The sequence below is a fragment of the Pocillopora verrucosa genome, chromosome 6 (assembly GCF_036669915.1).
Source record: "Pocillopora verrucosa isolate sample1 chromosome 6, ASM3666991v2, whole genome shotgun sequence".
NCBI lineage: Eukaryota > Metazoa > Cnidaria > Anthozoa > Scleractinia > Pocilloporidae > Pocillopora > Pocillopora verrucosa.
The window spans coordinates 12,139,745-12,154,744 of record NC_089317.1 but is presented as its reverse complement, the minus strand read 5'-3'; the positions used below and the strand labels follow the sequence as shown (position 1 = coordinate 12,154,744).

Below are 15,000 nucleotides of genomic sequence, written 5' to 3'. Positions count from 1 at the left end.
ACATAATCTAAAAAATCATGTGTCAATTCACGAGTTTGCTCACAGAGCACTTTGATTAATTTCCGACCTCGGGCTCGTTAAGGTATGGCCCAAGATGATAAAATCCCCCCCCCCCGCGAAGTCAATCGCACATTTCAAAATGGCGGAAAAGATGGCGGACATTGTGGCACATCGAAGCTTCAGAAACTCTGTTGCTCTCATATATTCTGAGGCTTTTTTGTGTTAGAGGTCTGGAATCACTTGGGAAGAATATGTAAGTAAGAAATTTTTTATCACTGCTTCCTTTTTAACGTTGTTTAAAGGTGTTGCTTGTTGCGCGTCCTTCGATTGAATTCAGTGTGAGTTCGATCAGACTAGATCATTCTAGGCTCTACGCGTTTGCTGACCGACAGGAAAGCTGTGTATTACTTTCTTCGCCGAGCAGGTGTTAATTTAGTTCCACGCTTTTTTAATTCAATATGTTTCGGACGAAGCGTGTGAAATTGAAATTGTTTTGTGTTGTTAGAGAATCTTTCTTTTGATCAGCGTAACCTGTGTTAAGGTCCAACTTACAAACGTGGAGAGAAAGGGACATTTGTAAGAAGAAAAGCATTTGTTAGCTTAAGTTAAAATCATGTTTCGTAAAGGAATTTATGATTTAGTTCTGAAAAAAGAATTCTGGTGAGCCGTGGCTTTTATCAAAAGTCCTAATATGAAAGTTAACCATGGGAACTAACATTACAGTCATTAGTTTCAAAATCACTTGAGTAGATTTGATTTGCTCGACATTATTCATCATGCACTTGGCAAATGTTACATTTTGAACTCATTTTGTTCAATTAATCCTTTAGAAGCATAAATAAATTGATGACTTAAAAATTGCTGTACAAAATTAAACATTGTAACATGATTAATCATGTTGTTGCTGTTCTTTTTTAGATTTCTACCATGCTAGATTGCCTTCAGTTATGTTCCAGATCTACATACATGTAGGATACTCATATTTATTAGTTGGATTGTCATACTTAAGTTCCTTAAAATGGTATGTATTAAATAATCTTTTTGGTGCTTTTTCATGCTTACAGTACATGTGGAACCCACTGAAAATAGCTTTTCTTTGGACTTAATGTTGAGGACTGTAAATATTAATTATTTTCAGGGCTTGGGAAAGTATTATGCAAATCACAAAATATCAGCATGTATTATAAGTTAAAACATTGAATAATTTGATGTGTTTATTTAGGAAGGTGAATGGTGATCTTCCATATTTTTAGTAGCTCAGTGGCAACTTTATTTTTCCTCCATGTTTTTGCTATAACTGGATCTTCTTCATGTGGTTTTCTGTGGGATTTTTTTTGAAGACTTTCTTGAAGTTGGCTGACCACTCAATAATTGCTTCATTTATGTCCTTGTATTTCTTTAGAACTTGTACTTGAATGTGTGCCAGATGATTTAAGAAGTGTTCTTTGTGGTATCTTGCGCTTGAATTTTTTGTTGCATTTTTTTAAAGTTTTTCATATAACATAACATCTTTGGTTGTGCCAAGAATCTCTGAAAGAGCTTTTGCTGTTTTGCTGGATGGTAAAAAATCTTCAGATAATTTTGGTTTCTTAGCCAGTGGTTCACCTGTCTCATTTTGCACTGTTTCACTCAGCTGCTGTGGTTCCGGAATCTGATTATCTTCTAGGTTTTCACTACTCTCTTCTTCATCAATTAATAGAGTTGTATCTTTCAGCTTCTTCTTCACATTCACCATCACTCTCAAATGACTGATCTGGAACTGGCAGATTCTGTTGCATGCATTCTTCTCCATCATGGTTTTCTTCATTGGGAATTCTGGTAGCTGGGATTTTGATTCCACTTGAAATGCATTCTTCCCAGCAATGTTGAAGGAAAATTTTCTCCATTCTGATATTGGAGGAGCAAAAGTGGTGAAGAGAAGGTCCTTGCTCCCTGAATTCAATTTCCTCTGGACCATCAAAGAACTCAATACAGTCTTCATCCTCAATTTCTCTCCACCAAACTCCTTCTCCCGGTATGAGGAAGTCAGCAATAGACTGAAGGTGAGCCTCCTAGTGCCTAGCATGTGTGTTGATGACATCTTTGGGTAAAACTGTGTTTCCCAGCTTTGGTAGGGCTTTGCTGATGTTGGGCGGAATGAGATACACATGCATGGAAGTATATGCAAAAGAGCTTTCTGCTTGTTAGGGCTCTAGTTGGGGTCATCACTTTTCGGCACAAAATTGCATGCCTCCAACACAGGTTATGCAACCTTAATATCAACTTTGGTGATCTATTTCTGTCCTGGGCATAAAAAATTTCCACCATTTCGCACAGGGTGGCCAGCAAAGCTCTCACATCATGGGTTGTTGTCTGGTAAAGGGCTATAGTTAAGTAGATTAGTGTCTTGCGATAATCTACTCCTTGTTTTTTCTCTTTGTTAAGTTGGACAGCTAGTATTTCTTTAGGTTTTATCTGTGTGTCAATGTCAGAAATGTGATGTGGGATTTCTTCCAGAATGTTTTTAATGTGATTCATGGAGCAGTGAAGAGCTTCAAAACACAGTACCTTATAGGACTGGAGGTTGAGACTTTCCACAGAAACACTCTCATCCCCAAACAACAGTGCTGGAATTCTTGTTGCCCCTCCAAGTTCTTCATTTAAAATTTCTGCAAGTTCTGGTTTGGTTTTGTCTGAATCTCCAAGTCCTCTTGCTTCAATTTCAGCTTGTAGCTCATTGACCTTGAGATCTTTAAATGGGTTCAAGAGTTGTTTGGCCTCTTTTCCTTTTCTTCCTGCTAACACCAGCTGTTCGGTCAATGTTCTGTACTTTCTTTGGGCCATGTAATCTAGATCGTGGCACATGCTTAAATGCCCATCACAACTTGGGCAACCATAATGCCCTCCATGCTGATTTCCACATTCAAAGTTTGCTGCATGGTTGTCTCCATTCATGAATCTCATCTCATCTTCTACTTCAACATCCTCCTCTGTTTTCACTTTTTGGGTTAAATTTACTAAGTCATCATGTCTGGCTGGAACAAATTTTATCTGATCTTCAATGCTGGAACTGCTCTGCCCCAGCATATACAGATAGGGCCTCTCCACTGTTGCCTGGACATCCACATCTTTTCCATATTGAACTCTAGCTTCTGCATCAGAGAGATGAATTGCTGGGTCATACATCTCTCTCACACAAAAGAGCATGTGACCATAATTTGAAAGGGTTGAATGGTCATGCTAAATCAGCCAATGCCTCTTTCGCTGAAAGCTTTTCAGCCTTTGTTTGATTTCATCATGTGTTCCCCTTACATCCTCACTGATCTTTTCTAGCTCTGCACAAATCTCACTTTCACTGAGCTCTTCATAAAATGCATCGTTTTTTATTCGAAGGAGGTCTTTGTTTTTAATCAATGCTTCTTTTCTAATGTCTTGGAAGGGAATTTTCCTTGCTTGCAAGTGGCATTTTTTTCTGTTCTATCTCTCCCTGTGCATTGATAGCCAATTTGGTGATCTCTCTTTCTATCAATGGCTCTCTTATGTTAAATTTGCCACTCTCTATTCCCTCATGGATGCTTTGCTTTAGTTGTTTATTTGATTGCATCACAGGCATGGAAATTTCCCCTCCCTTTTGCTTCCTCATAGCTCTGCGTACCCTGAATCCTGGAAAATTAATCAAACCTTTTGTTACATGATGCTAGAGAAATGATAAAAACCCATGAAAGTATCATAGGGTCACATATTCATCATTAACTTGACTTAGACTGTTGTATGCATTCTTATTACTTCAGTCCTACTTCTTCTAATGTTTTTCTAATTTGTAGTCTAATTAAACTGATGAAAATGATAATTAGCAGTATTGCTAGTACTTCTAAATTCTAAATTTTAGCTCTTAAATCTCACTGTTCTTTAATTAATTAATCAAATTTTGTTCAATCCTAATACACAATTTCTTTCACTTATAAATGATATTGCAGAGATGTAACTCTCCACTGTCGGCTTAGTTACAAATTTACCACTTTTTTTACCTGTAAGGCCATCTTCTGAATTGAGATGCATTTCTGATGGGGGCTTAAATCAGGCAATGTCTACTTTTTTTGGACTTTAAAAAGGCTCTGACTAATTGTCCTCCACTGCCAGGTGTCGAATCACTTCCCTTGGTTTTAATGTTGTACATTCTGGCTTTTTCTGACCAGTTTGGAGGACCATCAGGCCATGACTTTACATCTGCTAGTAGCTGGTCCAACTTTCCTTCTATGTTAGCATGTGAAGCTGTGTGGGATCGTTCCCTGACCTTTGGTGGGGTCGTTTTTGCTCTCTCCTTGGCCTCTTCAAAGGTTTCAAAGGACAGGGCCATTCTTTGGACTTGTCTTGAACTGTAAGACTGACGAAGGCTAAGGTGAACAGCACTGTCATTTTGTGACATTTTGGTCTCAAGTTCTTTTTTTGTTTGCCTTCGCTCATTTCTCTTCATTTTTTTCTTTTCAGCAGGTGAAGGCTCCTTTTGAAGACCAGCTTCAGGGACAAGCACTAGAACGTCACCAAGTGATTTTTGAAAGTTTTCCTGGCATTTTTCATTGTAAGTGGCATATATTGCTTCCCCAATGCTTTTTAATTTCCTTTTTGTGACCTTAGGTTCTCTCTGACATTGTCTCTTGACATTTGTGTTAAGTTCAGTCAGAAGTCCTTTCCTAGCCCCTCTGCAAAACTTATTTATAGGGAAGGTAGATTGTAATTGAGAGTTGAATAAAAGACAGGCCTGGCAGCTGGTCAACGAGTGATCTTTTTTCCCTTCTTTACTAATTACTTTGCCCTCATTCCAGTTCATTGAGGAAAATGCTGTTAGGTATGCTTTTTCGGTTTTACTTTAGTTGTAAAATTTTTTATCAATGGTTCTGTAATGCCGCATGAAGTCTTCCCGTTTTATGTGTAGCTAAGGGTATTCTTGAAAATGTTCATTGCAGATTTTAAATCTATCTTGCAGCAATCTAGCAGCAAACTTTGCATTTCCTTCACCGGGAATCCTTTCAGTTTTGCTTAAACTTTTAGTTTCTCTAAGAAACACTCTTGCCCAAGCACAGTCAATCTTTAAAGACATCTTTGTTGCCTTGGTAGAGGATATGGGATTTGATATTGTGTTCTAATTAAACACAAGTTGGAACTCTCCACGCTGCTACTTGAACTAGCTAAGTGCTCGAAATTTAAGACAAATTGCGCGCCAAAAACTAAGGAGCTCATGTAACATGTAATACGAGCCGCGTTTGCGGACCACTTTATTCATTCATGAACTAATATAAAGTCTACGAATGTTTGAATGGACCATTGCCATTCTTCATCGATTTTTTTATTAAAGAATTACGGAAATATTAAGAGAACACTACCTTGAAATGTATTTTGTAGCCTAGAAGAACACTGTAAATGGCTGTTAGGCACCCTAAAGTTAAAAACGACCCGATTTAATCTTTATTCGAGAGCTCGAAGAATCCTCTCCTTTGACTGCCATCTTGAAGTCTGCTTTTTAGTCCATAGTTCATTTCACCGTATAGAGTGCTGGCAGATAAGGGATTCATAGTTAATGATTTGTTGCCTCTGGGAGTCAGTTTAAATTTGCCACCCTTTCTTGGAGCATCTTCTCAGACAGCTGTAGAAGATGTGGTAAAAACACAGGAAATTGCAAGTTTATGGATACATGTTAAACCTGCCTTAAAACAAGATTAAGAATTTTCACATCTGGGACAGAGTTGTTCCACTACATCAAATGGGAATTGTAAACCAGATGTGGGCAGTGTGAGCATTCTGTTGCAATGCACAACCTAACATAATATCAGTGTGAATATCACATTCATGTGAAGACATAAATGAATTACTTAACCCATAAACTGCCTACAAATCTCTTCTCTCCCTATATTGTAAGGGGCTACAAATTAGGCATTAAGATAAAGACAACATTTTCCCCTCTGTTCCGACTATTTGTCGCAAGGTTTACATCATAATTGAGCGACTTCTATTCTGTCTGTAAAGACCATGTTGTCTATGTTGTATTTAAATTATCTTTGGTGCAAAATGTTTCAACCAGTTTGGTTTTAATTTTCCTTTGTATTCTTTAGCATACTTTGAAACAAAGGAGATTAAAAATCAAATTGGTTGGAAAAATTTCAACCCACAACAAATTAAAGCTACAAAACAATAAGAATTGATTCATCTAAGGTATTAATTCCCAGTCAACAAGTAAATTCACGACAATTAAGAATATTTGAATGTAGAAGCTTGGTATTATCAATTCCATTGAAAAAAACAGAGATGTCATAACAAAATAGCTTTTGCAGGAAAACTGTGGATGACAGGGTCAACCAGATGTAGCTGTCCACAAGACTTCACAATCACTGTTGTTATTTGCCAGACAATTTCAATTGAAAAGCTTTGCTTACGTAGACTTCATAAAATATTCAAAGTAATAAGAAAGCAGTTTCTACCCTTGTTCGGCCCAGAAACTAAGTTTCGAATGTAGTCATGCACTCGCTTCACCGCGTCTCCACAACATTTAAGGCAAAATTTAATCTCTGAGGTTTTTAACTCCTCCGGTTTTCTTCTAAGAGAAGCGCCAGGTATATCGTTTTCCGTAAGAAATGTCGGATTTTGAAATATTCGAAGTGCTCGCCTTAACAAACGAAGAGGGACGCGACGCGATAGTGTGGCCTTTCAGACCTCGTTTTCATACAACTCGATCCAGGACTCTCGCGATATCCGCCATTATGAAAGTCGTGTATTGAACAGACTTATCGAAAGCGTTTTTACAGGACTGAAACTTCGCTACAACGAAAAGTTGTTGGACAGAATTCAGAAACTAAATGAATGAAAGTTCCATTGATCAATTCAACTGAAAACAAATATAACACCGTTTTAACTCTCTGAGTTACTTTTTGTGAAGCTTTAGAGTTAATTGAAAACTTCTTTTAGGCCGCGTGTCAACCCATTTAATGACACATATGCTACCATAAATTCATTTCGAAAATAATTTTCTGCCGACAACCACAGATTGTGACAGGTACTTATAAAACAAATATTTTGAGTTTGCTAAGAATCTTTTCAAACATTCAGTCCATTTACCCCTCTATCTGCCAACCTATCGATAACAAACTTCAACGACGGCATATGGACATTGGCAGAAATAAAGAGGTCATCCGTTCGACCCTTGCCAAACAATTTTTCCAACTCATCCAAAATTGCCGAAGTTGCCGCTATTGTATGTTCGAAGTCGGTCCTGACGACTGCATCACACTTTTTTGCTCGGATCCGCTTAACCTCGCTCCTCTCTGGAGAATACTATTCATATTTCCCTATTTTTTCGCTCGTTATCAGAGTTACCGTTGCTTTTAAATGATTCCTATTTTACTAAACGTTTGACAGACCGTGTTAAATTACATTATCAGTGCATAATGAATTCAGCGTTGGATCAGAAAAAATAATCTCTAAAAACGCTCTTTCGTTGGAAAGGGATTAAATAGTTCTTTTGATGGCCATGCAGGCCTTATAATCATCTTTTTAAGGTAGGAATAGATGCTTTATTTCCAAATTATTATCAACGGCGATTTTGAGACAAGTAAACTCAAGAGATTTTGCTAAAAAAAACAAAAAAAACCAAGTAGTGATTAAAAAAGTGCACTCTCCTAACGCGATGATAAGCCGATTAAACATCATTGTAATTAAAACTTTTTTGTCATTGTACATTGAACTTCAAGTGATTATCAAAGAAAAATCAGTAAAAACACTTGAGAAGTTGTTATCGAGAAATTTCAGCTAAGGTAAAGTTAGTTCTTTCCTTTATCCGACCTGTTCCTTATCTTTATGAACTTTCTTCACCTTTCGAGGTACGAATTTCTACATTTTTTTATTTAGGCACTACAGTTTAATCTAACCATCAGTTAATCAATTGAAATTATTTCGTCCGTTGCCTTTGTTCTATATACCGATGTATGATAGACAGCGAGTAGCTAAATGCATGCGACTGTAAAGCTTAATCAAATAATTCACGGAATGTCTTGAAATAAACATGCGTGCAATTACAAAGTCAATTATCTTTATGAACTTTCTTCACCTTTCGGGGTACGAATTTCTACATTTTTTTATTCAGGCACTACAGTTTAATCTAACCATCAGTTAATCAATTGAAATTATTTCGTCCGTTGCCTTTGTTCTATATACCGATGTATGATAGACAGCGAGTAGCTAAATGCATGCGACTGTAACGCTTAATCAAATAATTCACGGAATGTCTTGAAATAAACATGCGTGCAATTACAAAGTCAATTAGGGCTGAGGGGGTTGTGGGTATCTGAAAGTGTTATCACGTAATCTTTGTGTTCTCACGGATGAGGAAATTAAGATGATGGCTCTCGGATTATAAATATCAGTACTCAATTCTTCCTTAGCCACACGTTGCACTGAATTGGCCGGAATGAATTTTGGTTTTATCTCATATTTGATCACATTTCTTGGTGTGATTCACGTCTCAGGTAAGTCACTGTCTTACAAGCAATTTAAATAAGTTGCCGTGGGCAAGGAATATTTACTGTATTGGACAATCAAACGGTTTGGACCTAAATTATACCGAACTGACAGACTACAGAAAATACACTGAATATACCGCCTTTACCTTGTGATAAGATCGCATTTAAAATGTTCAATCGTCGGTAAATTGACAAAGCCAAATAAAAAAATGATCAGTAAGGGTCAGACTTGTCGAAAGCTGAACACAAACACTGAAACTAATGAGGGTCCTCTTGTCTGAAATTAACTTAAGCTCGCTCTGGATTACACATTAATGTCGACCTTTTTTCTTTTGGGGATGTAAAGTATCATAACTGTTGACGTAGTCGATCATTACGTTAACATTTTATGTGGAAGAGTTATCAATTATTATAGTTACGATTGATCGTGCTAGAAACCCAAAATTTATGCATAAGTGCTTTTAAAGGAGTGATCATGTTTTTCCGTGTCACGAGTGAATAGGAAGCTTATTAGGACTAATTTCTAACACTAACCTTACTTGAGGAAAAGGAAGCTGGTTTGCATCATAACAAGATTCATTAATTCAGACATCTCCACGAGGATATGCGATTAATATGAGAAACGAGCTCCACGCTGAGCGATTGCCGCGAAAATTCTCTTATTTGCCCACAAGTGCACGTTGCTGACGTAGGAACCGAACAGGTTTAAAAATAGGTCATGATTCACTCGACTCGCGTATCATCAAAACAACTGCGCTGGAAAAAGCTATCATAGTTCCAATTGTTGTACAACTTGTCATAGTCTAAACAACGTGATTTCATAAAGATTAGATTAATCCCAGTATGCAAGAGAATTCAAAAGCTTATGGCTCTCCCGTGTTGCGTAAAACGTAGACGAAAGACAACGATCATTTTGAGCATGTGCCTTTGTTCAGAATTTCGTAAGATTACGAATGACAATAGTAGAGTTGATGATCTTTCAAAATATGTAAAGTTTAGTTTGGGGCAATGAATTTGGGATTTTTAAATTTTTTTTATGAGTTTAAAGATTACAAATGTGAAAAGTGAGCTACGAAGAGTTCGTCGAAAACTAAGCCGGTTTTGATCGTGGCTGTAGCGGCGAGCTTCTCTGTTCATGATAAACCACTCTAATGAAATTAAACAAACGGTAAAATGAAGCACTTTGAACATTCGAAAATATCATATCCAAGTTGAGGTCTGTATATTTGCATTGTTCTTTACGCTTTTTGAGTTGCCAGGATTTCTAAAACAAAAACGATTTTGTTTTTGTTAATGGTTACGCATACACAACATGGCGTGATTTTATGTATTTCGTTGACAAATTCTTAAAAATTCCACATTCATTTCCCTAAAGTAAACTTTACATAATTTGAAAGAACGTTAACTACGGTACTGTCATTTTTAATCTTTCGAAATTCTACACAAAGGCACACGCTCAAAATTATTGTTAATTTTCGTCTACCGTTTCACGGGAGAGCCATAACTTATCTACTTCTCTTAAATACTCACATAAATCTAACGTTTATGAAATCATGGTGTTTAGACAATGGCAAGTTATACAACAAATTGGAACTATGACAGCTTTACCTAGCGGAGTAGTTTTCACACGCGAGTCGAGTGAATCATGACCAATTTCAACCCTGTTCTGCACGTGTTTTGGATCGCTTAATCGTGTTTAAGTTGAAAACGGCTTCCATCGTTTTTCTCCGGAATTAACAGATATTTCAAGGAAAAAAGTACATGGCATTCATATGCTTACTAAAGGCTATCTATTTGCAAAAGACGAGTAAATTTTTTTTTTCAGCTTTGCCGAAGATTTGCGATATCGTTTGATTCTTGCACGGATCTGCTCTTAAACACCGCAGCGCACACCATTAAGTTATGGATGCATGCAAGACGTTTTCTAGGCACTTAAGAAGCTAGAATCGCTCTTGGCTATCGCCTCGAGCAACTCTTACGCTTTTATGTGCTTGGTAACCTCCCGCATGCATCCTGAACTCCCTGGGGGTCGCTGTGGTTTTTGCCATCGTTAATTATTGTCCATTTAATCAAAAGAAAATTACAAGTTAGCTCGAAGATATTAACTTTATGTTCTTGCCACCCGAAAATACAATACGTATATCGTCACCACCTTATGATATCCTCTTCGTATTACAGAACATTTTCTATCCCTGATGATGATGCCGTGGATCGGCGAAAGCTCAGAGACTTGTTTTAAATTCGTTTTGATCTTAAAAGTAGTTCAAAGGCCTCACTGGAAACTGTTATACCACTTGTTTTATTTTTTGTTAAACAGCATAATTTTTTAATGAGAGAAAGTTTTCCTTTAGACCTGTGCCATTTACCATGAGATAAATATCTTCAACCACACATGAACTTAACTATATACAATTATACGTAAGGATAATCACGTGATTACGGTGTGCTAACCAATGAAAAACAGATTATCTAATGGCTAAGTTATTTATCCAAACATAAGAAAAAACACTACACTTTTGCAGGAGAGTTGCTCGTTTCATGCAATTGTTCTATTTTTATCTTTTTCTTTTCAATTTTTACCAATATTTTATTAAACATTTAGTGTATTTCCTGAATGCACCTCATTAAAAATACACTTCTTCAACAATAACAGTTACATTAGACTTGTAAAATGTACATCACTGTTCTCACAATTAAGTTGTAAGTGTATTTAAAAAAACACGGCTTTTTGCACGGGAGCTGCCATTTTCATTTTGAAATGATCCGCATGTTTTGCCCTCCCATGCTGAATCAATAAACTTTGCAGGAGTGACTCCCTTTCCTTTCTCCAAGACTTTAGAGGTAGACCACCTTGTTAATCGGAATTTCTCAAAAACAATTTTTTTTTCTTTTTTCGTAAAGAGCAAGCGCCATCCTTTATTTCGACTCCTTCAAGTCCATTGAATCCAGTGGAAAATGACAACATCACCCTTCAGTGGACATACACTCTTGATGGTTCTCCTCTGGATGAAGTAGAAGTAATTTTCACCCCTGATTCCCCCTCGCTTTTTGTACTAAGAGTTGCGAGGTATAGGAGTGGAGGCACAACTGAGGTGGCCAATGACTTTCAGGATCGATTCGTTTTTCATTTAACAGATGGTCAATCAACAGTGATAATCCATCACTCTCAAAGATCAGACAGCGGAACGTATGAACTGCGCGTGAGTCCTGACGTCCTGAACTTAGCTTCCATTACAGACGAAGTCAAGATTTCAGTGAAATGTAAGTAGAAATTATTTTAACTAACACTTAAATGTTTTTTGAAATACGAGGAACTTTTCAGTAACTTAGGGGTCGAAGCTTTACTCCAGAAATGGTCGCGGCCTTGTGCGTCTCTGAGGCGCATTCTCGTGAATAGAGGAAAATTAAGTGATATTCATGGTTTATAAGTGTTTCAAGATAAGTACTTTGAAGACTTTATTCACCAATTTTACCTCAAAAAAAAAAAACCCACTCACTGCAGAGGACCAAAATATAAAACAAATCTTGGTATGTGATTCGCTACTTTATCATAGATTAAAAGCTGTTGCAGACTACTGTTTCCGCTGAAGAAGGGAAATCTGATTTAAATTAACTAAGTTAAATTAAAAGAGACTATGCCAAAGAGAATGAATTAAGAAAATCTGTGGAGGCAAATATTGGGGCTCACCCCAACGCTTCCTAGAGTGTACGGCAATTAATTTGCTCGTCATGCCGACAAAGCCTGCTTTATAATTATTCTAAAAGACATAGAGAGGCCTTGACTGTGTTCTGTTCTGTTGTAAAGCACTTAGGCAGCGGCTAGAGCACTCAAAAAGTGGGGAGAAACACAAGGCATAGTAGATAGTTTCTCCCTATACTTCGTTTGTGCACTAGCCAATTCCTACGTGCTTTACAACAGAACAGAGCACCGTCAAGGCTTTTCTATTTGTTAAATAAAAATTTGAAGTAATTTCGACACTGAAGTGACCATATAGAACCAGAGTGAATTAGACTCAGAACTCACTTGCTCAAAATAATTCTTTGAGATGCATGACACCTTGGTGTGTCTCCATATGATGGGGAGTTAAAAGTTATGAGCTTTCATTTCTCTAATAAAGCTAATTTTATATATGGGCACCTTCCCTTTCAGAATAACGATATGAATGCATCATCAAGTTTGTAGTAGAAATGTGGATAATTTGAAGCTCCCAGGTCTTTTCCTTTAACTTCAATAAATGCTGTAAAATTATTTGTTCTTGCGCATACGATGGCTGAAAATTTTTCAAAATGTTACGACATACATGCTATACTATGTTTGCTTGATCAATATTTGTTATAGTATGTTTCTGCTGCTGTCAGGATTGTGATTATGTTACAGCATTATGGTCTTAGCATCCCAGATAGACCATTTTCAAAATTTTACTTGCAAAACTAACTGTCTTGTTTGGTTTGTTTCAGTAAATTTAATTTCCTCCATAAACTTAAAAAGTAGAATATATTCTTGTTTCAAGCACTTTCCTGCCCCCTCGAGAACTTCTCATTCCAAAGAGGTGGAATAGTCCAATAATTTTCCATTTCAAGCACTTTTTCATGTATGTAAAGATATATTATTTAAAATAAGTTTCAAAGTTACTGTCACAATTGAAGTCATTCGAGACAACAATAGACATGTTCTGTCTTCAACACAAAACGACAAGGCTGAAGTTTTCATTTCCAAGGATATGAGGAATGTTTTATTGTTTCAAGACCTTTCTGACACCTTGTGTAATATATGGTGCTAAAAATCAAGGATAGAAATGATAATTTACTCTTGGTTACAATGGATGAGGTTAGTCGTTTTACAGAGAGATGACCATTTTTAGTACAGTTTGGTTGAGAATCGCACAGAAGGTATCAGATAAGACCTTTGTTTTTCTGACTCCTAGCAGTGGATAAATTTAATGTTACTGCTGAGATTCTTATGATGGCCTTTAAAACTGTGGCCTATAATTTAAAGGCAAATCTTAACGTGGTTACCTTACTTTGAACAAATTTATTCTGGAGCTAAAGATTCAAGTATAGGTTTCTATTAGTTGTTTTTACTTGACAAGTTCGATGCTATCAAATTGTATGCTTAGTATAAAAAAAGTTTAACATACTGCCGTCCAGATTTGAGAAATTTTTGCTCAATTAAGAAATTAATAAGAGAGGATGACAGCACCCATCGAACACATTTGGTATATTGTGGCAAGTCGCCCAAAATTCGTTTTCTCTCCTACTTTCATATTGTGTAGCATAATATGTTCTAGTAATTGTGGTGTAGTTTTTTTGTGAAAATATATTTTAGTTTTCGAGAAATGACTTTTTTCGTTCGACCGCTCAAATATGCAAATTTTCACCGTGAATATTACTCGAGTTGGGTGACCTCATGTAACGAATGTACTAGACCTACGGTATTTCTGTGAACATAATCCTTTGTTTTATCATCTAAACTTAATCCCCTGTCGTTATTGAAGCTGGCAAAGAAATATTTATTTTTTGGTGAATATTTTTGTGCGACATACTTTTCCAATGTCGAAAAGTAGCATCAAAACAAAGACAGTTTTAACAATGACCGATATGACACAATCTACTGAGCTTCAAGCCTTTATAAGACAAAAGGATGGTTATAAAGTTACTGTAAAAATTTCCTTGTGTATTTGTGTTGTTCTAGCTTGAACTCAAAGTCCGGCAAAATTTACTTGATAGCGACTGTGAAAAATACATGGTGCGCCTACTTGTCGCCACCGTTAATTGGCATAAATCCCTACAATTTGTAAAAAAGTCTAACATAACACTCTTACCTTGTTTATTTATGATTTTATTAGCCATTTCGATTATTATATTACGCCTGGGTATTACTTTTTGACAGGAGCTCAAGTTTTGCGTTGTGTTTTCCCCTCCCTCATTTATATCAAAAGCTAGTCACGCAATAATTGATACTGACACAACTGAATATTTACCATCTACAAAGATTTTTGTTTACGTTGCTTTCTTCACTAATCGTTTTTTCAGCGGCAGCGAAGCAGTTTAAATTAAAGCGGGTTGTTGCTTCAACGCTACTGAAATTTTTAGTATTCAGTTCAAACGCCTGGCAACTAAGCACACAACTGTAAAATGGACTATTGATTTTCATTTCCCTTGGCAGTAAAGTTGCTGAGGTTCTACTTCTAGTATTCTAATTATACATTGTTGTGTAAACGTAAACTTTTGATTACTTAGTATTTTATACGTTTTTGAACTGCAAGCACAGAAAATTAGAACTGAAATCTCTCTGAACTCTAATCAACCTGTGTGTGAACAGGGAAAGCCATGGCGGCGGTCATGGCGGCTGCTCTGCGTTTACGTTCCGCCGTTTGCTCCATTGTAGTGTATCTTTTGGTTAGTTTGATAGTCTGTAAACTGGCCGAATGTCCACAGAAACGATCCAGAGATGAAAGATTATCTAAACTGACGGCAGCAAAGACTGTGAACACAGTAAACATCAAAGCAGTGA

General features: G+C 36.7%; 1 protein-coding gene and 1 long non-coding RNA gene across 4 annotated transcripts in view; both read left to right on the top strand.

Moving 5' to 3' along the window:
- Positions 1-140: 140 nt before the first annotated feature.
- LOC136281693 (uncharacterized) lies at positions 141-4,737 on the top strand. Its single transcript, XR_010717903.1, has 3 exons — positions 141-253; positions 919-1,021; positions 4,468-4,737. It is a non-coding gene; the product is annotated as an uncharacterized lncRNA (long non-coding RNA).
- Positions 4,738-8,345: 3,608 nt separating this feature from the next.
- The window catches only part of LOC131769682 (myoblast growth factor receptor egl-15), a 53,434-nt gene continuing 46,779 nt past the window's right edge, over positions 8,346-15,000 (top strand). For all 3 annotated transcript variants that reach the window (XR_010717889.1, XM_066168395.1, XM_066168394.1), the window contains exons 1-2: positions 8,346-8,492; positions 11,388-11,747. Coding sequence is in view for 2 of the 3 variants with exons in the window: in XM_066168395.1 (XP_066024492.1) it covers positions 8,435-8,492; positions 11,388-11,747 (418 nt within the window). In the remaining variant the exon portion in view is untranslated. The remainder of the gene's footprint in view (positions 8,493-11,387; positions 11,748-15,000) is intronic.